This window comes from Pocillopora verrucosa, chromosome 6 (genome assembly GCF_036669915.1).
Source record: "Pocillopora verrucosa isolate sample1 chromosome 6, ASM3666991v2, whole genome shotgun sequence".
Lineage (NCBI taxonomy): Eukaryota > Metazoa > Cnidaria > Anthozoa > Scleractinia > Pocilloporidae > Pocillopora > Pocillopora verrucosa.
In genome coordinates, this window is record NC_089317.1 from 5858560 (window position 1) to 5882910 (window position 24351).

The window sequence follows — 24351 nt, forward strand, 5'->3', positions numbered from 1 at the left end:
CTCAGCCTCCGATACGTACATCATAATACCCGCGATAATCGACAAATTTATAGTTTCGAAAATTTGCATGGCATATTCGGAATTTAAACGCCTTGGATATTTAAAACTTGCAAAATTAAGTGTAATTATCATATGTACATCATTTTTCTGCTAAGATAGGAATTTATTCTAATCTTTCAGTTTGGCTTACTATTTTGACTGCTCTAATCTTCTTTGTCTTTATGGTTACCAACAGGCAGCAGGATTTCGATGTCCACTGACGCGCATATTTTCGCACCAAAAGAAGGCTAATGCTTATTTATGAAAGATGCGAAAGTTGGAAATGCAAGGAAATCGTGATTTGATGTGCTAGGAAATGAGAAAAATACTCTTATAATTCAATGAGAGAAAGCAAAGGACGCAATGAAGCTTTTTTCTAATAATTCAATATCTATTTTTAAAAACATTCCGGTTCTTTTAAGGGGCCAAGGTTGTCTTTTTTCCTTCAACGTTTTTGTGACAAGTCTAAAATGTGTGTTTTTGGTCAGTATTTTGGTGTATTTCGTTATGTTATCTCTTCAGTCGGTGAGGTCCTGGAAAAGCAATACGGAAATAAAAAACAAAACGGGATTGGACGTCGCTAAGTGCTTCTATTCAGATCCTCGGTAACCTGACCATCTAGAAAATTTGGTATGGTTGACATTGGGTCATGAAAGCTTTCACTTGGCAACAATTTGCAAAAATAATAATAATGATAATAAAATTAAAAAATGGAGAAGTAATTGGAAGTTCATATCTTTTACTTTTTAGAAAACAACTAAATTAAATGGCCATGATTCGCTGAAACGATGCCACAAGTTACTTGTCACAACAGTGCATAAGAAAAAGGGCTTGCCAATAAACGGGCTTTTAATTACGTCAAGTATTTCAAAATTTGGAAAATATCTCGTCATTTTGTGATACACGCCATATTGTTTCTTTTATCTTACACATGTCAATTAATTGATGCTAATTGCGGCCTAAAGATTTCTGCGGTTCAGAACAGCTTGCCGGGAAAGACATGGCCAGGCGAAAGTTTTGAGTGTATCAACTCGTGGTAGGCATGCCATCAAGAAAGAAAGAGATTTAAATGATTATTAGAGGAAGAAAGAAAAAACAAGAAAAAAAGAACGACTTCGATGGGCTATTGTCGACGGCTTGCCCAATACGCGTGATTTTTCAATTTTTCGGCATGGATAACACGTTTGAAAACAAAAAGTTAATAAAATCGTCATCAAGGCCTTAACTTTTGTGTCGCAAAATGCCAGAAATTGAAGTAAAATTATAAGAGTGGTATCAAATAGTCTTGATACGTTTAGTTTAAACCTATGATGTTAGTAGTTTAATGCTAGTGCTGCCTTTCGTTAACAGTTGATATGATGTTCATGCTTTTTCATGCGTATAAAAAACACCATTGTGGAAGTACTGAATTACAAATGTGGGTTAGATCTGGACTAAATGTCTAAATTGTTTGCAATGTATTTTCTGATTGTGAGACCTTACCTAAAAATATTGTTGTGAAGTACTCTGCTCGTTACAAACAAGGAACGACTGCTGAAGGAAGCTAAACTAAAATATTTTCTTTTTGCACCATTGATGTTCCAGTTTCCGAAACACCAGTGAGCTCAATTTTTAAAGAACATATGATATATTTTACCAATGGTTTGTTGTAATAACAATATGTCATTGCTAACGAACCTCATTTTCAAATTGTTCATCGCTAGTAGCTGTGACATCGATATCCACAGCACCACCGGCCTGAGATGTGTTGTCTTCAAATTCGTTTGTTGAACCATAGTTATGATAGATAGCGGCTGATCTGGAACTCTAGTTGAAAGGGAAGATGCCTTTTCTTAGCTCTCAAATGAGGGTTAGAACAATAATAATTTGAACTATTGCGACAGATTTTCATATTATCGTACAAAACAGAACCGACGCTAACGGACTGCATTGTGAAATCCGATCATATTGTGCACGCAGACAATAGCTTTGCATGTGCAGTCGTTACAAATTGTTTGGATATCCCTTGAGAGGCTAGGCTGCTTTTGTTTTCCTCAATCGAGTTTTAATGCCCAAGCTGTCGAAAGGTTAAGACGTTAAAGCTTTGAATTGCCAAACAAAAGATAACAAAAGATTATGTCAAACGTAGTATTACGAAAGGACATTTTTTCAACGTTATTTCACAATTCAAAGCATTATTTTAGTCATGTTTGTCGTGTTGTTGGAATTTAATGACTCGTATTTTGCCATCTCGTCCAGCAAAGGCCAACTCTTTTGCGAGCTGACAGAGTTCGGATTTTCACGTTTATGTAATTTGGGTGTTTTTTTTTCGCTCAAGGAGTATCACGATTGCAAATTGAAGTCCGTGTCTACCCTACCCAGTGTTACCTAAGGAACAGGAAGTAGGCTGCTAGGGAGGTGTTGCTGACCATTTATGTCTCTGTGATAAGCTGGATCCTACACGCATTTTTGATCGATTCTTGCCTATGATCTATTGGAAGACGGATGCATAGATGACGTCACCCGGGATTGACAATATAAAACAAAACAGATTCCATGCGTGTTGCATTGGCTCTGTACAGCTACGTGTTGCATTGGCTCTGTACAGCTACGTGTTGCATTGGCTCTGTACAGCTACGTGTTGCATTGGCTCTGTACAGCTACGTGTTGCATTGGCTCTGTACAGCTACGTGTTGCATTGGCTCTGTACAGCTACGTGTTGCATTGGCTCTGTACAGCTACGTGTTTGCATTGGCTCTGTACAGCTACGTGTTGCATTGGCTCTGTACAGCTACGTGTTACATTGGCTCTGTACAGCTACGTGTTGCATTGGCTCTGTACAGCTACGTGTTGCATTAGTTCTGTACAGCTACGTGTTGCATTGGCTCTGTACAGCTACGTGTTGCATTGGCTCTGTACAGCTACGTGCTGCATTGGCTCTGTACAGCTACGTGTTGCATTGGCTCTGTACAGCTACGTGTTACATTGGCTCTGTACAGCTACGTGTTACATTGGCTCTGTACAGCTACGTGTTGCATTGGCTCTGTACAGCTACAGATCATAGGATTAGTCAAAATGTGGTTAGATAACAGGCAGCACCTCGAGTGCCACTTTTTTGTTCTTACCTCATCTGTGATCTATTACTGAACGGACCTACAACAACATGGAATCTCTTTGTTAAATAGAGAGGTGCAGAATTCTGCTCTACCAATTTCGTTCTTGGAACATTTTCCTTTCACCGGCGGGCCACTCATTTGGGTTATTGAGTTGATGAGTTTTTGAAATACTTCTGATTAATTGGCCAAGTATTAACTGAAATGGTTGAGTGTCAATATGACAAACGGTTCAGCTTACTGCACTTTGGTTCGGTGACTTGACACAAACGGTTCAGAGTAGTGTGAAATGGCCAAAGTTATCGGCAAATGGTTAATCGTAAGCCGCTATGGTATAGTGTTGCATCAACGAACTCACCGTAAAGTAAAATGGTTTAACGTGACCCAAAATGGTTTAACGTGACGACAAATGGTTTAGTAAAACCCGAAATGGTTTAGTGTTACAGCAGATGGTTTACGCGGTAACCACCAAAAAATGGACAAGTCTAGCTTGAAATGAACAGTCTACTTAGGGTCTTACATCACAACCCTTACGTCATTCAGATCGAATTTGGCGCGAAATGCGCCAGAACGATCGCGTTAACGAGGTATTCGCCACTTCGTCCACTCGACGTTCAACACAGGAAGAAATTATTTCTGAAACCTCGTCTAATAGACTCAGCGGACCTCATTCCGGTAATAATATTTTTTCGGTTGCCTTTTTTCGTTTGCAAGCGAATAAATTTATACCCTCATCATCAGCTGCAATATCAGTAAGTAAATGATATTTCGGATGAAACCGTTTTTATCGAGCAACTGAACGCTCAGCAGCTTAATAATCAGTTAGTGATAAGCTTATATTTCACAGTAATTTATTTTCAGATCGTTTCAAACCATATATTTTTTAATCTGTAATTTTTATAGTTTTAAAACTTAGTAAAGCCGCAAATATTAGAAATTTTATCTTAGGTCATAAAATTTGTAATAGTTGCAGCTTAACCATGTTGGGAGTTCAAATTGCTATCAGCCAGTTTCAAATTTTTCTTTTGTTCTTTCCTGTTTCTTACGGCGAAAACTGCTTTTCTTTAAATGGAGAATTCTTACCATAGTTAGGCCTAACCATGGTAAGAAATCTCCATTTTACTACCTCAACATAAAATAAAAATCTGAAACAAAAGGAATAGCAAAAATTCAAATAAGTGCATCATTTTTCGCGTGACGCGATAGCATACTTACTGTTTAGACATTCAGAACCATTGCTTGGAAACGTGATAAAGCGATTCATTGTTTTAAGACGACGAAAATACAATTAAGGGGCTTAAAAAAAAAAAAACTATAAAAACTATTTAGTTAAAAACTACATAGTTATAAATATTTTATAGCGAAAACTGCTGTACTTTAAATGGAGAATTCTTACCATGGTTACGCGTGACCATGGTAAGAATTCTCCATTTTACTACCTCAAGATAAAATAAAAATCTGACACAAAAGGAATGACAAAATACGGATAAAATGCATCATTCATTAGTAGGAATCGTGATCAAGTGATACATTTTTTTTACGGCGTAAACTAGCTGCTGTAACACTAAACCATCTCGAGTCTTATTACACTATTTGTCGTCACCTTCAAACCATTTCACTTTACGGTGAGTACATTGATGCGATACTATACCATTGCGGCTTACTATTAGCCATTTGCCGATAACTTAAGCCATTTCACACTACTCTGAACCGTTTCTGCCAAGTCACAAAGTACGGTTAGCTGAACCGTTTGTCATTCGACACAGAACCATTTCAGTTAACACTTGACTACTCGCGTTTTTATTGAATCAGTTCAACAAGGGTGGCTGCACAGCTTCTGAATTGTATAAACCATTTTTTGTTTGAATATTTGATTTCACCAAAGGCGACTTGTCCATTTGTATTTTAAATAAATGTCTTGAGGTAAGATAAACCGTTCTCCAACAGACAATTAGAACATTTCTGTTATTACAGACCATTTATTATACCTGTATTTTTGGCGGTGACGGCCACCCCTACTAGAAGTAAGGATGTTTCAACCTTTTTGTTTTAACCATATCATAACTGATTCATCGTTCATATAGGTATAAAAATAACTACAAAGCAAGATTAACGAACTTTCGAGCAATCGAGCTCATGTTAACGAGAATATGAGCATGCGAGCAGTTGCAAAAATTTTGCGAGCACGAGCAAGCCGAGCAAGCGAGCAGCGAGCACCTGTCTAATTTTTGCGAGCAATTCGAGCAAAGGCCAAATTTTGCGAGCACTTTTATTGAATGGGACCATTCGATACCCATTCGATACCCGCAAAAGTATTCCCACAAACGAAATTTACCAGCCTTTCTTTTTGAATTTAGTAAGAAGATCAAGCGGTCTTGTTTCTTCTTTTAAGTAGCCAAATCAGCTGTGTGAATATTAAATAAAGAGCTTGAAATTCAAGTTCTGCATCTTTTTATTGTTATTTAAAGGAGAATCTTGTCTAGAAGCATGTGGTTTACTCATTTACTGAAATTTTTAAGTGTTTCACAGAGGGTGACTGAATGCTATTAAAATGATCAATAAAAATAGAAATAGCAGTAAATATCCTATACGATAAGCGTCTCTGAAAGAAGATGCTGCAGAGGAAACTGAAACATTTCCCAGATTAATGATTTGTTAAGCAGGAGTTTCCTTGCTCGAATTCTCGTTGAGAAGATGCGTAAATAACCTAATTGCATCAGCTTATGTAGTCTTCCTTAAGTGTTAAACATTTAGTTTTGGCACATCAGGGTTTTTACTTATATATAGAACGACATTCCCTCAACTTGTATCCAGCCTTGGAACACAAGCACTGTACCTCAATTGCCTTTACCGATTGACAGTTTCTCATGCAAAAAAATTACCCACGTGAGCGAAATTTCAGCCTTTAATGATAGTTCTTTGAAAGTTGAAGCAAGTATTTTACAGAATTGACATTTTCCTCTGAGATTACGACAGCGAGAGATTTTTTTTACAATCTCCGGATAACTGCTCTTGCACTCACAGATGGCCCAAAATGATCTCTAGCTGTCAATTAAACTGAATTTTCTCCATTGCTGGGATTCTTTTATTACGATTCTTTTTAAATTTTTCAAATCGCTTACACTTTTGAATAACCGTATGGCGGAGCGAAACACAAAACAACGCTTCACAAGCACACAAGAGATGTGAAATCTGTGACTTCCACTCCACACGTGGTTTAACTTTTTGGTACAACTAAAGACCAACGAAGAAAGCGCAGGTTCGAATTAGCTTCACCCCACGGTTGCCATTTGAAAGCGGTGTTTGGTATGATCGCGAGTCACTCGAATGATGCTGATAACATGGTGTTTCAAGTTTTTGTCTGTGCTGTAAAACGAAAGCATAAACCAAAAGATCGAAATTAAAAATAATTTAAGCATGAAGGACAACATTGTATAAAGCGTGTTTTACGAGAGTGGAAATACACAGCTTCCATTGTTGTCTCCCTTTTGGAGTCCACAAAGGTTATTTTGTAAGTGCAGAATCTGTAAGCAGCGTCCCCCTTTTACATACGTTCGATAGCAATAACTCGCTATCAGTGAAAGACTCTAAAACGAACGATGAAAATGAGACGTCCTCATGAACATACAAACAAAAACTGAAGAAAACAAGGTTTGAAAAGCCGCCACAATAAACAACACTAGAACAAAGCCAAGCTGAATTGGATCCAACACAAAAAGCTTCCTATTATCATACGAATAGATTCTGATACGGTCGAATTCATATTAGTTGACTAGGTCGCCGGCTTGATATTTCGCTCGAACCTTCCTTCCTTCCTTTGTATTCTTAATAGCCCATAAAAATAGTTCTTAATTTTAGAAATTGTCAAGTCATTGCTAAAGAGAAAATATAAATTCAGCGTTCAAATTTGATGGTGGAGCCGAATTTGCCTTAAGCCGAATTCACGGCAGGATCGAAAGCTTTGCATTCAGCCGTTTTACAAAACAATAAGTGCTTAGCATTATTTTTTTTGTGAACAAGGCTTAGTTTTTATCGATGGTGATTCAAGGATTGCATTAATCTAGGACGAGTTTTGGTTTGCGTAATCCATAAACGATAGTCTTGAACTCATCAGATTTTCCGGCAACTACGAGTGCTTACTGTCATCTTTTGATCCATAATGTCCAATCGAGTCAGCTCTTGCCTTCAGGATCATAGACGCACTGACGACTTCAATGAACCCGAATTCTATAATTTCTTAAGCTTTTTTGTCAATTCATTGGTTTTTTTTAGTGACCAGTTGCTTGAAGACTAAATTTAGGAATATAAAATATCCACAGGCAATCGAAGATTGCGTCGATTCGCACATACTCTTTGGTTAAGAATCGAAGACCAGGTCTGAGGTTGCGTAATTTTTCATTGATTTCGGTCGTTCAAGCCTCCGTGCGTGAAATACTCTTAGCAAAGTATTTGAATGTTCGAGGGCTGAGGTAAATAAAATTTTCATCCTACAGGTACGTTCTGTGACCATTAGCTGGGCTTTGGCTTCTAAAGGTTTTTCAAATATATGAAGAAGTTTCCCCTTCAAATGTTACTCAGTGCAGTCATCCACTCTCCCGTTTGTCAAAAGAAAAGAAATTGGCAGAAGTGATGGCGCTGGAGTTTTTTTTGCAGATTTTGTGTTTACCAGGATCCTAACCACCGCTGATTCAATAGTTCTTTAATGAGGTCCCCAGGGGAACAATCCATTGTATTTAGGACGTCTATTTTGCATAAACAAAATAGATAAACTTCAGCGTGGCGCGTTGATGGTGTTGAATGTGAAAATAGCAAACAAATCAAGGCTATCGGTAGTTTTGTTATAAATATCTGTTACAAGACGCTGTTTTTGGAGGTAAGATTCTATGATACTTGTCAAAATCTTAACATTCATAGATCAGACTTTTTGGTCAAACAATCAAGTGTTTCGAAGGTGCTTACTTTCAGAATTATATAACCCTTTTTGCTACCTTGTAAAAGTAACTTTATGGAGTGCTGTCAGCGTCATTTAGTTCAGGGTTCAATTGAACAAGTTTTTGATCATAACGTTTTCGCGAATTTATGAAAATATCTAAGATCTTTAAAGAGCGTCTTTAAAAGGCATTTAAAGGGCGTAAATTTCTGCTCTGTGATTACTTAATTCAATTGGCGTTTGTAAAGGTACATTGGTATTGCCAAATTTAGATTGTCAGTCTAAACGAATATGATTGAGTCCAACATTATTCGGTCAGACGTTGAAACATAACTCAACAATGCGGCCGTATAAACTGCTAAACGCCATAGAATAAATTGCATCTTAATTTGATCCCAATAACGCCACATACATAGTCCTCAGTTTAATTATTATGACAACATAGATAGCAGAGTATCTCTTAGATGGGCAAAAGAATACCGGAAAATTTCTAAGACGTACATTCAGCTGAAAATTGTACCGATATAAACGCATCTACAATTCTCGAACATTGGCGGGATATGTCATGGTGAATGAGTCCTCTTAGCGTTAGGTGCTATATTCGTATACAGTAAAAGTCACTCCATAAAAAGTAAAAGATCAGGTCATTACTTTCAATGTTTACTACGTTTAGACGGAAGGAGTGTATTCGAAGCAACCAAATGGCGTAGAGCGATTTCAAGCGTAAAAAAGTCACCGTTCGATTGTGACGCTTAACTGCTCTCTATGACGTTTCAAAAGATCGTCCTGTTCTGAGGCATTTTGTAATAACGATATATTTGGTAATAACCTACGCATTTGTAACAACGTTTGCGGCATTTTGCATTAAATCGCACATTTTTAAGTATTATTTCAACATTTTGTATCAAAGGCGAGCTACGTAGTTGTCGCGGCATTTTGAGAGCGGTCTACGCAATTTCTAACAACCGGCATGACGTAAATTGTGGTAATATCAATTTTGTCACAAAAACATAAAGACAAATAAGGGAAAGATTGTTTCATTGAATCAGTGACGAGGTATGACTATTAGGCCTCTTTATTTTAGTCTAGTCAGATAGCAATGCTATAAGATTGATATATATGGCGTTTGTAAACAAAGGTCTTCCTTCACTCCTACTGAAATGGGCATCTCAAATGGTTATTGTCATCACTTCTTTGATTGGCAGATTGAGCTGAGTGAACTCAATAGGATTGTCTGCTTAAACTGCCCGATTCCAGGTGTCTGAATATAGCCAACTGGCTGATTACTCAGTTAGATTACAACTCCACGAATAATTAGAGAAAATTTAGGCATCTGATGCACCAATCACGTTTGAGAAAATCGTAATGGTTATGATTAATGAAGTACTCATTTTTCCTTCGGGAAAATGCTTTATGATCCAGCTGAAAGGCCTTGAATAAACGTGATTGCCATTAATTGTAAAATCATTTGGCGCAGAAAAGAGTTAAGAAATTGGCTAGACAACATATTTGTGATTGACGTAAAAAAGGCATTTGATTTGGAGACAATTAACAGGCAAAGCTTTTATCTTTTTTCGAACGGTTTACGCCAACTTCGCTACATTCCGGTTAGTTGTTTTAATTCTTTTGCCAGTTGAGTGTAATACATTCTGTCTTTTTCTCGTCTTAATGTGTCTCCCCGCTTAATGTTTAAAATTTGTATATTTTTTAGAAGTACTTCACTTTCTTATTATGATATATAATCACCTTCTCGAAATGGGTCACTCATTAGTTCACGCACTATCTACTCATGCACCGACAAGTATCAATTAGCGCTTGTTTATTTATCTGCGGTTGTTTATGCAAAATATTTGAAATCTTTTCATTTTCCTTGCTTTCTTTTCTGCAAGAGCAGTAAATTCCCCAATAGAGCACTCGATTCACTGCACATTGGATCTGGTTATGTAAACAAATTGTTGGTAGCGGAACCCAAGCTTTCCATACAAGTAGGTTTTTCTTTTCAAATAAAACGGATCGGACTTTAGCGTTAAAATACAAGCCTCCCTTCTATTGATCACAACAATAGAAGTTTCGATAAAGATTTGCGCCTAATTAATAGGATCAACTAAACAATGGTAACTGAACTGAGTGGAGTGTAGTTTGCATAGGTTATCAAATGATTTCGAGTGCAATTTGAAATAAATAAGCACGAGTAAATGTTTTCGAAGACTAACAAAATTGCACGAACCCGTAGGGCTCGTGCAATTTCTTTGTCTTTGAAAAAATTTACAAATGCTTATTTATTCCAAATTGCACTCGAAATCATGTGACTACGTATTAATAGTATACATGAAAAAATACGAGATAAGTTATCATAATTATGCAGGAGCAAAGTGCGCCCATCGAGTGCAAAAATAATCTGTTCATACCCTGCAAGTGACATTGTGCGTTCGGTCAAAACAACCGCGTACGATCAAAACAATTTTACAATGATATTTTCACATCTTTAAGGCGCAAAAACGTTCAAAGTCCGGCTAAACAGTGAAAGGAATTGTTCAGTCTGAATTAACTGAATTAACCCCCTTCTGCATTGAATTACCTAAAAACTGCATTTACCTTAACCAAGCAGAACTGAGTATTTTTTTTTATGTATCTCATTAGGTCTGAAATCATAGGCGTGACTTGAAATCACAAATATGATTTTAGACCAAAATTGCACTTCACTCAGTTCAATTAACACTCTATTACATCGACCGTGAAATAGAAAAATACAGTCTCTGAAATACAGGTTTTTTTGGTCTGTATAAAACTTTTACTGATCCAGTAGTGAGCTGGTTGGTAGAAATTTGCAAAATTTATCTCTCTGTAATTTTTCTGCAATTTTATTGATTACTCTAAAAAAGCCTCCAAATCGGTTTATTTATTGTGTTTTGTTAAAGCTTCCTCATTAACTGGGAAAATGATGTAACTTAGAGCAAAAAATGGAGCGATTCGAGAATAAATCGCACTGATGAGAGCCAATCAGACTGCAAAGGTCACAAGTGATTTCAAAATGGAGGTAAAAAATCCGGAAAATTATTAAGCAAAGTCTAAAAATTTTTCAGATCAATAGCATAGGATTTGAAAATAAACCGGTTCTTCAAAATTCTGCCGCTCGTTTTATTTTTTATTTGCTTCTTGTAATCAGGAATTATTTCATAAAACCGATTGTATACATGATGTAATAGGACTGAGTGGAGTCCAATTCGGTCTGTAATCATAGAGTGACTAACAAAATCGGAGGACCGTGAAGTGGGAGTTTATTTATGGATTTGTTTATCACGAATATGATTATGGACAGAATTGGCCGACAATAAATCTTGTTACCAATTAATCATGATCATTCAATTTCCGAAAAAAAAACAACTACACCTAGAACAAATATCTCCAGTGGAGACAATGTCTTTAATTAAAAATTCCTCCATTTTGGAAATTCCCTAGTTTTTCTTTGGATAAGTGGTTTTTGCTTTTGTTATTGTGATCAATTCTGTGACTGGTGCATTAAGCTGAGTGAACCTAGTATGATTGGCTACTTCAACTGTCAAATAACAGGTGTCCGATTACAACTGTACAGAATGATTAGTGAAAAATAAAGCTGCGAATGCACCAATAAGAATTGAGGAATTTGTAATGGTTATGATTATTAAGGAAACTGATTTTCTTCACACAGAAATTCTGGCTTAAGCAAGGGAGGTATGGTTTACCAAGAGAATTATGGCTCCGTATCTGTTCTGCAATCAGCAGGGACAGGAAAAGATAACCGATCACTGCATGACAAGAAATCTTGGGTTATCTTGGGAACATTTATTGATGTTTGTTTGCTTTTCTCACATCCAGTGTCTGAAAATATGGAAAGCCAAGGATATAAAAAACTCTCTACCAATGAAGTTGAGGAATCCAGAGAGTCGTTTTTGTCCCTTCTCTTCTTCCATCAGATGAGTGATGTTTTCAAGACGGGCAACAAGCGAAATTTAGACGAGAAGGACTTTCTACCTCTTTCAGAAGAACATACTTCTTTCTCAACCACGAAAAAGCTTCAAAAGAAATGGAACAGTGAAATTACAAAGAGCCAAGAAAGTGGTAGAAGACCGAGACTTTGGAGAAGCATTATAAAAACTGTTACTTTTCGGGAAGTGGCTACTATTATTTTTTCAGAAGCTTTAAATTTTATAAACGGTATGATTCAGCCTCTGCTTCTTGCATATCTAATCTCAGCACTGACCTCAGATGATCACCACTACACTCTTATGACGTACGGAGTTGCCATAGCAATGGGCATTAGTCCTTTGATAGGCTCCTTTGGACTCCATCATCGGGCATATTGCAGCGAACTGTTTGGAATAAAAGTCAGCAGCGCCCTTAAAGGTCTCGTTTACATCAAGGTAAGCACCTGAGAGGACCTATTTTGCCTTTCTCTGTACAGTCACTTTGTTTGAGTAATGAAAAGTAACAGGAATGGGAGAGAATCAGAGGTGGAAATCTGCATACCCACCGAATCATGCACGTACTTCCAGGGTATATAATAGAATAGGCAACAACTGTACGAGACACGTAGGTAAGAAAGGAAAGCTGCAACCTTCTTACTCTCCTAAGGATGGAAAATCCACGATAAGGACCGTTCCTCGGAACTTTAATTGCAAGAAAGTTTTCTACTTCTTTATAATCCGAGATAGTAATCTAATTGCTTGCTCGTAATTTCTTTAATTTCAGACTCTCCTTCTTAGCAAGGATACCTTGGTGAACGTTTCAACTGGTCGGGTGATTGACCTAATATCAAACGATGTTCAGAGGATGGTAGAAGCGCCCTATTGGTTTTTCCCCTTAGCTTATGTATGGCTGGACATTTTCTTGGCTTCGTTTATCCTTGCCTTCTTTATTGGCTGGCAGGCCGTCTTGGGAGTGATTTTCTTATGTGTTCTTGTGCCATATTACGCCGAGCTTTCCAGTATGAACGCCCTAATGCGCCAGCGAACCGCAGCGGAGACTGATCAGCGACTTTCCCTGATAACTGAAGTGGTTTCTGGGATCCGCACGATAAAAGCATTTGCGTGTGAGAATGGTTATCGCGAGAAAATACGGAGCAAAAGGAGGTACTGGGAATCATTGTAAAATCATCATTAAAACTGCTTCGAACTTTATCTTTTCGTTTCAACGCAATCTGAATATTGAGCTTAACTAAAAATTTCAAAAACTATGATTTTTGGATATTTTTCTTGCTTCGAAATAGAATACAGCACATGTTTGACTTACAATGGATATAGAAAAGATATCACTCAGAGTTAGTTGTAAACACAGACCAACCCTCACTCAAAGATAAAACGCATTGATAGCAACATTACACCCCTCCTCGGTGGCTAACCATCGCAAATCCTCTTTTTCTTAACTGATTTGTGCGGCCGAGACATTCGAAAATAGTTAACGCTAAATTTCTTTGACTCGACCGTAGAGTGTCTTTTTTTTTACCGATAGACATCTTCAGAGATGCTCCTGTGTCAGCTCATTTCTATCTAGTGCCACTTTCCAATCAAAAGTTGGCGCGTTAGGCCCGGTTTGTTCATCAAAATATACATTTTCGCTATCATACGTCAATCATTTGTATTAACATGGAGCATCCTTACATTTTACTTACAGAAAAGAAATTGGCATCATACGAAAGAACACTACAGTGCTGTCTTGCATTGCTACTCTGGAGTACACTGCTGCCCCAATAGCGACCCTGCTGTCTGTCATCTCTCTCGTGTTAACTGGTCAGCCTCTCACGCCCAGTGTGGTCTTCCTGATCCTTTCTTACATTAACGTCCTCAAGCGAAGTGTCTGTACTGATTTAGCCCAAGGTTTCTTGAAAACGTATGAAGCTTACGTCTCCCTCAGTAGGATAGAAGACTACCTTCTTCTTGAAAACTTGCCTTTGACTTCTTCTAACAGGTTCTCTAAGAAGAAAGGGGATGTAGAAAAAAGCCCAGTCATTATGGGGAACCCGCAGAATAGTTTAATGGATTTCACGGAAGCCATGTATGATAAAAAAAGTGATAGCCAAAATGACCGTGAAACACAGGAAAATTTGCGTGTTTCGAGTTTAACGCACAAACAAACGAAAAGGAAGGATACATTCATATTACAAGATGTGGAGTTCGACACCACGCTAAAGAGTTTCACAGCGGTCACTGGAGCAGTTGGCAGCGGAAAATCTACTCTACTCTCGGCAATCGCTGGCGAGTTGTCAAACGTGAGTGGAACAATTTCTTTTGGTGGAACGTTCGTCTATGTACCCCAGAAAGCTTGGATCTTCTCTGGAACTATTAGGGAAAACATTTTATTCGGTCAGCCTTACGATGAGATCAGGTACGCTAGAACAACCGAGGTTTGCGCCCTTGTAGAAGACATTGGGAGGTTTCCTAACGGTGACCAAACATTTGTTGGTGAGCGAGGTGCCACTCTGAGTGGAGGTCAGCGCGCAAGAATTAGTTTGGCGCGGGCGATATACCTAGATGTAGATCTGTATTTGTTAGATGATCCTCTAAGTGCGGTGGATTTGAAAGTTGGCCAACATATCATGAAAAACTGCATCATGGGGCTGTTAGGAAACAAAACACGATTGATAGCTGCTCACCAAGAGGAACACTTAAAAGAAGCCGACCAAGTGATTGTGCTGTACCGAGGTAAATTACTTGGAAAGGGTAAATTTTCGGAGCTTCAAGAAAGATGCATTCTAAATGGCGGCACTGTTACACAGTTCCACAATGATCCGAAAGAACTAAAGTCTGACAGCGCTAACATGGAAAAGAGCAAAAAGGGAGAGGAAGGAATGGTACAACTAACCAGTAGAGGAAAGGATATGGAGATTTCTGAGGAAGGTCGCTTTAGTGGAAATGTGTCATCTAAGCTGTACTGGAGCTACTTTAGAAGCGGAATTAGTACCTTACCGATCATTGCAACAATTTGTTTTTTTCTTGTTGCCCAGGGTAAGCCAGTTCAGTCAGTTTTGTCTTTCGAAAAAGCAAGCTCATGTTTATTGAGGAGTGTAGCCTTGTACCTATCCTTCTTAGAAGGCAAGAGATGTGTTGTGGTTAAGTAAATATTAAAACTTACTTTCTTAAAAAGCCATTTTGATGCCAATAGAGAATGCATTACATCAACACTACTCGATCTGGCTTCAAACGATTCTCCCATTTTCTTTCCCAGGAATTCTTGTGGCTCCAAATGTGTGGCTGGCGTTTTTGGTGAAGAGACCACCAGGGGAGCAGCGATACAAGAGCACACTTATCATTTATGGTTGTTTAGTTCTTGCGTCCGTCATTTTTATCTACGTAAGAGCAGCTGTGTTCTTGTTAGTGAGCTTAAAATGTACTGAAAGACTTCATGACAATATGGTGATAGCTGTCCTACGAGCGCCAGTTCTTTTCTTTGATTCTAATCCCTTGGGTAGAATTCTCAACAGATTCTCCGAGGACATCGGATGTATGGATGAAATACTTCCCCAAAAGTTTCTACTCTCGATACAGCTGTCGCTGCTACTTTTGACCACGTTTACTCTACCAATCGTCGCAAATCCCTGGCTTCTGATCGTCTTTTTACCGGTTGCTGTCCTGGTCGGTTTTATCACGAGATATTACCTTAAGACATCTAGAGACCTGAAAAGATTAGAGGTAGCATCTCGTAGTCCGGTCTTGTCTCATTTAGCGGAAACCATGAATGGCCTGGATACTATTAGAACAAGAAGCAGACAGAGAGCTTTTGAGGATAAGTTTCACAGGTACATGTTTGATATTTTTGGTACATGTTGCAGATACATTTCAGATATTCATGTCAGTCTTGTCGAGCAATGGAACGGGGGAACAGTGCGCCTAAGTCTTAGGATAGGAGCCACGTGCAGCGAGGTTTTCTTTTCAAAAACATAACAAATGATAAAAATGAAATGAAGATTTAAAAAAAATGAATAGACAGAAAAATTGTATAGGATAGACTTAAAAAAACATACCATAAAAGCAAAAAAGATAAAAACCCGGCCGATAAATGACATCCTGCGGGCGCAGATAAGCAAAATTCCCTCCATAAGACATTTCAAACTATTAGGTTAATAAATTGTACTCCCGTAAAGTTTGATTTTTTTGTTCCTGATTTTTTCAGCTCGCTTCCAATTTCATCTTATGCATACGTTATCTCTCAGATCTCTTGAATTAACATTGCCAAGCTAAAGAGGGTAGGACACACTGAAATTTGATTCACACACGAAAAAGTAGATTTGAACCAAACTTTGTATGCACTAGGGATAGGGAGATATTATTGATATTATTATTATTAGTATTATCATTATCACTAACTTTGTTATTATAACGAAAAAAACTACAGCATTATTAACATCATTTAAATTTTCAGCCATTGAAATGGTTTGCTGGTAGTGGTTAACTTCAAATAATTTTTTCCCCAAAGGCATCAAGATCTCCACAATCAGGCTGGTGTCACGTGGAAACAAGGCGCGAGATGGCTTTGTGTCCGCCTGAGTCTTCTGTCCTGCCTATTAGTGACCGTAGTGGCTCTCGCATCGATATTGATGTCACAGGATGCCGGTGAGTAAAACTGTTTACTTTTGGTCTCGCAGGAAACCAGGTGTCAAAACTTGGTCCACGTTCCATGGTTCTTTTGAATCATAAAATTCCACGTGCACATTGTATTACCAGCCTCCTTTGTGAAAGATTTTTTTGAAGAAAAATTGATGTTATCTCATGGATAACTAGTTTACCTAGGTTAATGCTGTTGATAACAGAAGATAAGGCATAAACTGAAGAACGATGAGAAAACGACAAGCAACAACAACAATAACAACGGTATCCAGATTTGATATAAATGTGCGCCATAGCACCTCAAAAGCTAATCTTGTGTCATTACCCTAGGGACGCAGGCGGCTGACATTGATTGAGGACATATAGCACTAGTTGAACTATGCCTAAATGCGCACATAATTTTGATTGCTAAATTCAGTATATTCAATTCAAATCAAAATTGCAAGGAATGGTATGGAAAGAGATCCACGGCTAAACTTCAGAATACCCCGCAACTCATTTACATGTGTCGGGAGGCTTTGAAGATCGAGGCATAAAACAATAGACGTTATTCTTATTCAATGACATGTAAATAAGTTGCGGGGTATTCTGAAGTTGCTCCAGATCCACTACCGTAATAATGGTGTTCAGGTCAAGGGCCTTTAGCAAGTATAGAGGCAGGTTTCCTTGATCTTGACGATCCAAGCAGGCATTATTTGTCGTATACAAAGAACCTCTCCTTGTCAGTGAGTTGACAGCCTTGACAAGCTATTTGGCATTCTTCGTAAGAACAATACCAGGTGACACCTGGTGGTTTTCTGAATCAATTAGTCATCCTTATAATATTCTGGGTTGTCAGCTAATGTTGGCCCGATTTCCCTTGCCATTTTAGAAAAGTTCTGTAAAATAAGATCTACCTATAAACCTCAAAGCATTTAATTTGTCTCACGCCATTATCCTTAGTATAACGCCACATACCAGAAGCATCAAAAGGCAAAAGCTAATCTTTCAATAAAGACGAAACTCAAATAGATGTAGAATCAACTAAAAAATACAAGGGTATTTTTTCTGAGGAGATTCATGTGTCGTTTCTATTTCGCCTTTCAGCTTTTGCGGGACTATCTCTTGCTTACATCATCCAGACTGTTGCCATAACTGAACTCACTGTCAGAGAATTAGCAGATGTCGAGACTTTTATGACGTCAGTGGAACAAGTGATGGCATACACCAAGATTGATCCTGAGCCCGGATACAAACAGGAAAGACTTCCACCGGCGCGATGGCCAAGCGAAGGAAATATCACATTCCAAGACTTTTCACTGACGTACTATCCTGGCGGTCCGCAAGTGCTGAAGGGCATCAATCTGTCAATTAAAGGAGGTGCAAAGATCGGAGTGGCGGGACGTACAGGAGCCGGGAAATCATCAATTGTTGCGGGTCTTATGCGCATGCCTGACCCAAACGGACAAGTAATAGTTGACGGCATTGGATTGAAAGATCTCAACATACAGGCGGCTAGACGATTCATATCCATCCTTGGCCAAGACCCCGTCATCTTTGGTGGCCCTTTGCGGAAAAATCTTGATTTCGAAGAGCGGTTCGAAGATGCTGATCTGTGGCAAGTGCTAGAGGATGTGCAGATGAGAGACTTTGTAGAAAGGCTCGATGGACAGCTGAATTATGAGTTATTAGAACATGGGTCGAATGTAAGTGTCGGAGAGCGGCAGCTGATTTGTTTGGCCCGTGTGCTGTTGCAACGAAATCAAATCGTCATCTTGGACGAGCCTACTGCGAACGTGGATCCAGATACAGAACAAACCATTTGGAAGGTAGTAGGCAAGATGCTCAAGAACTCCACAGTCATCATTATAGCGCATCGATTACACACTATTCAGGACTGTGACAAGATTCTTGTTTTCCATAATGGCAATATATCCGAATATGACAGTTTGGATGAGGCTAGCAAGCACCTAACATAGAGTTTTCCCAATTTATGGGCAATAGCCTTCATTTGGCGCAATTAATGCACGGATATTTGTTCGCGGACATTATCTTTGTCAAGATGCGAGCATGCTAAAATTTGTTCACGTATATTATCAGAGCTTTGATAGCACACTGCTTTTGCCATGCTTTTAATTGAATGGATAGCTTTATTAGACAGCGTATACATTACCTACCTCTTCATGATTGAAAGGTACGCTTCATTTGCGCGATCCGATTGGTATACCCTGAAAGGTATCATGGATAGATTTCAGATCACCGTTCCTTTACCTTGACCAAATGATTTCAGGGAAATCTATGAAAAAGTCAATATAAGGGCGAGGCATCGCGAGTTTGATCAATTTATCTACTTATTTTGCGTACTAAAATTCGTTGATTAACAGATACCCAAAATACCTTTCAAGATCGCTGCGTGCATTTTTTACCCTTTTCTTCCATTACATTTTCTCACCGTTGAGCAAAAATACCCTTCATTTCTGGGCGGGCAGCTTAGAAGAAAACTTCCGAATTTTCTGGATATCAGACAAATTGGAAGAACAAAAAAACCGCGGGCTTTTCGAACCAATGAGTAAGTTTGATACAATTTACAACTTCGTAGACCCAACTTTCATGTTTACTGAAGCTATTAATGTTTCTTCTACATTAGTAATGTAATGTGATCACATCATATAATTATATCATATCACATAATCGATGTTATTTTTGTTCTCATTCCATTGGGAAGCTCCTTGTAAAAGGCTTGTGGTTTCTGGCAGCCTGCCACCCAAATATATCATTTATCATGATCCGTACTGTACTACTCAATATTTTCCTTTATTCAATTTTTCTTAGCATATTTACAAGATTTCTTTAGTATTTTCACTATTTTCATTCTCCTACTTATTTTCTTTACCTCTCGTAATTTTCAAATCATGGATTCATTGTAACTAAAAATGGACAGAAAATTAAATGAAAGGTGTCTCACGTGACTTACAAATTAATGGTCTTCTTAAGGGTGAGAGGCTGAGTCGTGTGCAACGGCCTTAACACAAATAACTGTCGGGAAACGTAGAATTTGGAAGTCAAGTCACCCTTTTCAATTGGTGATCATGAGGCATGCCCCTCTTTCATTAAACTCGTGAGTCAAGGAACATGCTTTGCCCTGATCATCCATCACGCATGAAAACTCCACCAACCTCCCAAAGTGAGAGCTAAACACGGTATACACACCCAATAAAAAAAGACTTCGTGCAAAGCTTAATGGTTGGATTAGCTAGGGGGACTACCTATTTTTCCTCGCACACGATTGGGGTTCTGTCTTGATGTACTTTTTTTTATGAATTTATTGATTATATGGCCCCAATTTTAGAATACTATCGAGTCATTCGTCAAAGAAAAACGATATGATAAGTTAAATAAGGAACGAAATGCAATGAAGGCTAATACACGCGTAGTATGCACAGACCAAACAACATAAATATCACCAATGGCTCCTTTGTTAGAATTAATTTCTCTAACACTCGTTTGTGGTTTGGTTGATCCTTCTTTAATTACTTTTCTTCTTAAGTTGTTACAATGGGGACTAGCTTCAATATAACAGGGAAAACTAGAGTCTCCGCTTATAAAGGTGACACTGTGGATGACATTTTTAAGCCGTCAATCTTCTTGTGTCGTCATTGTACCATCTCAACTAGCGAATCACGCTTGACTACGTATTATAGTTCCCACATACTGAGTTAGCACCTTAGGGTTGTCTACGCAGTTACAAAATCAACTTCTTCCCTAATTTTCATATCTTTACGGTCGAGATCAGCCAGAACAGAAACGAGATCGGCAATATAAAAATTACAAATAACCTTGGTGTAGAGTATTATTTATACCTGAAAGTGTATCTTAAGAGAAAATCACCTTCAAAGATTGTTACATAACAACATCTTGGTCACAAGAGTTAAAGAAGAAAGGCGCTCACAAGTACCTCCCCCAAATTGCTTCTTGTTGCGAAACATGAGGGGCATCACCTGTTTACCCTTAAATTACCTCTGGGAACACGAAGGTGTCGAACACGACCTATTACCAGGGAGATTTACTCTTCCTGGACTAACAAATTAACTTATTTAAGAACATGGCTTATCACGAGTTCCATGTCAACCTTACGATCACAACGAAGAAAACGTGATTAAACTCACTAGGAGAACGTGGCCAAACTCACAAGAAGAACGTGATCAAACTCGACCCTTAAGATGAGACCACCAAGAAGGAGTACGAAGTAATCAACCTCCCCTTTTTATAATTTACATTAAATGACTTAGAATAAAATAACATTTCCATTACTTTTCTTTCCAACACCAATACAGGAAACCCTTACGTCATTGTAGATTAACTATAATTGTAATTTTATCATCTAACACCTTTAACCTCCTGGAAAATTGAAAAATGGTTCCACGGCTAGTTTCCAGCCCCACCTTTGAACGTATCTCTAGGCCTGCAAACTCTCAGCTGTTTTAGTGTCCTCATCTTGTGGACCTAAAGGGATTCTTTCGGCCCCGTCTCGTTCAATGCTACGTGTGCAGCAATTCTTCGAGTTTCCCCGCTGTTTTCGCCAGTAAACATACGCCATTACCAAACTAACAGCAAGCACAGCAATTCCAGCACCAACGCACATGTACATCACTAAGCTGCTGTGGCCCTGGCCGCTCATTCTAGTTTGACCTAAGAAAGAAAATAGAATGATTCGATTTGATAGGAAACGATACAATTGAAAAATGCAAGGGTTTCATCAAGAGACGAGTAGAATTTTCTCCTACAAAGATTTGTATGATATTTCTCTGGACTAAGAAAGTACTCTTATTTACAATGTGGAGTACATGAAGTTAAAAGCTCGGGGAAAAGAAATCGTCGTCAGAATTTTTATGATTTTATGAAGAGCTGATTGAGAAACTAAATACGATAGAGAAAATATATCCTTCACACAGCAATATTAGATCAACTGAAACCAAGTTCGTGGATGAAAACAACAGCTCTATCATCGAGATGGCTTGTACCTGGATCTTGAGTTCCTGATTCGCTTGCTGGCTTGTCAGCTAAGAAAATGAATGACATGGGATGCGATTTAAAATGGACATAAAATCGGTCAAATTACTGAAAACCAGCACAATATCAGTTCGCGTGTATTCTCCGTACGCCAAAAGATCTTGATGATTTCCTATGCACGTAGGTGCGTTTTTTGTCAGAAAATTCTACGTTGTGGTCGTTATGGTAAACATCGGAAAGAATTTAGCAGTAATCAAAACTGTTTTATTTATAGTAGAAGAACTCAGCTTCTTATTATATAGGAATTCCACTCAGACGATCATACACAACTACAAAACTCTCTCCGGTAGGAAGCAAAGCTGCCGGGTGGTGGCGAACTGGCAAACGGGGTTGAAGAGATGGACTCGGGTCTATCAGGAAGAAATGTACCTTTAAGTCAGAGCGAGGCTCGAACCTGGACATTTGGAGAATGAATCCAACCAACTCGCCACTCGACAATGATGCTTCCTTTGATTAAAAAATCTCAGCAATACCAGAGTTGATGGAATATTCATGCAGTTGCTCAGGTAATATTTAGAAAAGACTCGGTTAGCTGATTATACTATCCTTTGCCAGTTCCTTTTCTCGTTCGCTAATTTATTAATTTATCCACTCGATATAAAGGTAAGTAACTTATTCTTTTGATCATTGTATTTCTGAATTGTTCGTCCCTTAGTGGGTGAGTGGGTAGATCAGTCAGGGAGTCAGTCGGTCAGTCAGACAGTGGGTTGGTGGGTTAGTCGGAGGGCCATCCAGTCAGTGGATTGTTTGGTTCTACAGCTAGTCTGTCAATCAGTCGGTCAGTCAATCAGTTATTCAGTAGGTCAGTCGGTCAGCCAGTCAGTCATTCATTTAGTTTATCAGTCAGTTATTCATTCAGTTAGTTAGTCAGCCAGTCGGTCAGTTAGTCAGTCCGTCATTCAGTTTGTCAGTCAGCCAGTCAGTCAGTCAGTCAATTATTCAGTTACTCAGTCAGGCAGTCATTCAGTTAGTCAGTCGGTCAGTCAGTTAGTCAGTTACCCAGTCAGTCAGTTATTCAATTAGTCCGTCAGTCAGTCAACCAGTCAGTCAGTCAGTCAATTAGTCAGTAAATCAGTCAATCAATCAATCAGGCAGTCAGTCAATCAGTCGGTCAGTCAGTCACTCAATTAGTCAGTCAGTCAATCAGTCACTCAATTAGTTAGTCAGTCAGTCAGTTAATCATTTAGTGAGTCCTTAGTTCGTTCGTTTCTCTGATTGCTGCTGCTCTAACGTTTAAGGTTACAAAGTCAAAGAAGAATTATGACTAAACTATCACCAACCTTTTTCCTTCAATATAAATGTCACCTGATCCGATCCCATTTTGTTTGTTGCTATGCACGTGTAACTTGTAAAGTCTGTGTCATTTATAGGGGTGACTACCAGAGAGCTTGAGTTCGAGGGATTTTTAAATGTCTCGCTGATCCCATCTCTTTGCCTGTGCCAACTTAATACCGGGGATGGATTTCCAGAGGCTATACATGTAAGCGGCGTGGAATGCCCTCTCAATAACTCCACCAATACTTGCTCATCACCGGTTTGTATTTTTGGAGGGTCTAAGTGTAAATTTTATCATGGTTAGAAAAACCTGCTTCGTTTGATATAAGCCCACTTTTACTTTTTCAAAACCGAGAAAAGAGAATGATCCAGTAACTAATTGACAGGGACCACGTAGAGGGAGGGGCTGAGGGGGCTTTAGTAAAAAAATACTTGTCCTGTCCCTGCCCTTTCAGCCAAAGCTCATGCGTTTGCCTTTACCCCACCCAACCCTTCCCCCCCCTTCTCAAAAATTTTCTGCTCAAGCCCAGATTTTTAAGAAGTGCAATAAAAAAAAATAAAACAAGTATTTTTGGTTGTCATTTTCTACTCTAGCATTGTAAAGATAATTTATTTTGCGTGTGTTAATATTTAGGATTTACCTTACCCTTCAAGCAGGATTGTGGATCTTTTGGGATACGTGGCCGAATAGGGAATCAAAAGTACTTGAAATCATATCCGATTAACAAAACCCGAAAGGTTGGTTTGTAAAACAAAGCTTAATCGCTGGTTAACAAAACTGCGTTCTAAAAAATCCTTATTTAAGCCGAACCTTTTATCAAAACATTTATCATTGTGAACAGCGTCAAGATGAATAAAAGCTTACAATGGAGAGACTTTTATTTAATCAAATCAAACCTCTTATAGAGAAAGCCCGAGGCCCTCGGATTGCGTAAAACCGAGGTTAAGGCTAGACTTCGTGTAAATGACCGGCCCCTTAAGTTTCGCAGACCTAAAGATTTTTATTACTTTGAACTGAACTCACATAACACATCAACGGTAGTAACTGGTGAACTGTGATTTCCATATGGTGACAGCGACACACAAATGTACTCTCCTGCTTGCGATCTGCTGACATTTCCAAGGAAGAGAGTCTTTTCGTCTTCATTCTCAATAAGTTTGTTATCTTTCAGCCATGACACCGAAGAACGTCCGTACATTAAGGTGCGACACGTGATGTTGAGGACGTCACCTTCCACTATCTGGATAGTAATGTCTTGGGGTTCTACATTAACAGGGGATTTTGCTAATCAACATCAGTTCACATAACGTCACATAACATAAACTTGCGTCACGTCATAATCTTTAGTGTACAATATGAAATCATATCATTACATTTAGTAAGTCC

The 24351-nt window shown here is 38.5% G+C and overlaps 2 protein-coding genes across 2 annotated transcripts in view; one reads left to right on the forward strand and one right to left on the reverse strand.

Annotated features, from left to right (window-relative positions):
* The first annotated feature begins 7901 nt into the window (after positions 1-7901).
* Positions 7902-19407, forward strand: LOC131786088 (ATP-binding cassette sub-family C member 4-like). The gene is made up of 7 exons (XM_059103075.2): positions 7902-8004; positions 11917-12461; positions 12790-13169; positions 13711-15041; positions 15262-15832; positions 16510-16646; positions 17727-19407. The coding sequence occupies exons 2-7, from the start codon at positions 11928-11930 to the stop codon at positions 18596-18598; spliced, it is 3825 nt and encodes a 1274-aa protein (XP_058959058.2). The 5' UTR covers positions 7902-8004; positions 11917-11927; the 3' UTR covers positions 18599-19407.
* Positions 19408-19419: 12 nt separating this feature from the next.
* Positions 19420-24351, reverse strand: part of LOC131786089 (protein amalgam) — a 10181-nt gene continuing 5249 nt past the window's right edge. The window contains exons 4-7 of the mRNA XM_059103077.2: positions 23989-24228; positions 22970-23242; positions 21641-21679; positions 19420-21308 (exon numbers count right to left, since the gene is read on the reverse strand). Of these exons, the coding sequence (XP_058959060.2) occupies positions 21076-21308; positions 21641-21679; positions 22970-23242; positions 23989-24228 (785 nt within the window). The 3' untranslated portion in view covers positions 19420-21075. The remainder of the gene's footprint in view (positions 21309-21640; positions 21680-22969; positions 23243-23988; positions 24229-24351) is intronic.

What these genes read in the sequence shown, in the direction of transcription:
- LOC131786088 (XM_059103075.2), top strand. Translation starts at nt 11,928, where the DNA reads ATGGAAAGCCAAGGATATAAAAAACTCTCTACCAATGAAGTTGAGGAA. An exon ending in AAGGTCTCGTTTACATCAAG is followed by an intron (nt 12,462 to 12,789) that starts GTAAGCACCTGA and finishes CTTTAATTTCAG; the next exon opens with ACTCTCCTTCTTAGCAAGGA. An exon ending in ATTGATGTCACAGGATGCCG is followed by an intron (nt 16,647 to 17,726) that starts GTGAGTAAAACT and finishes TTCGCCTTTCAG; the next exon opens with CTTTTGCGGGACTATCTCTT.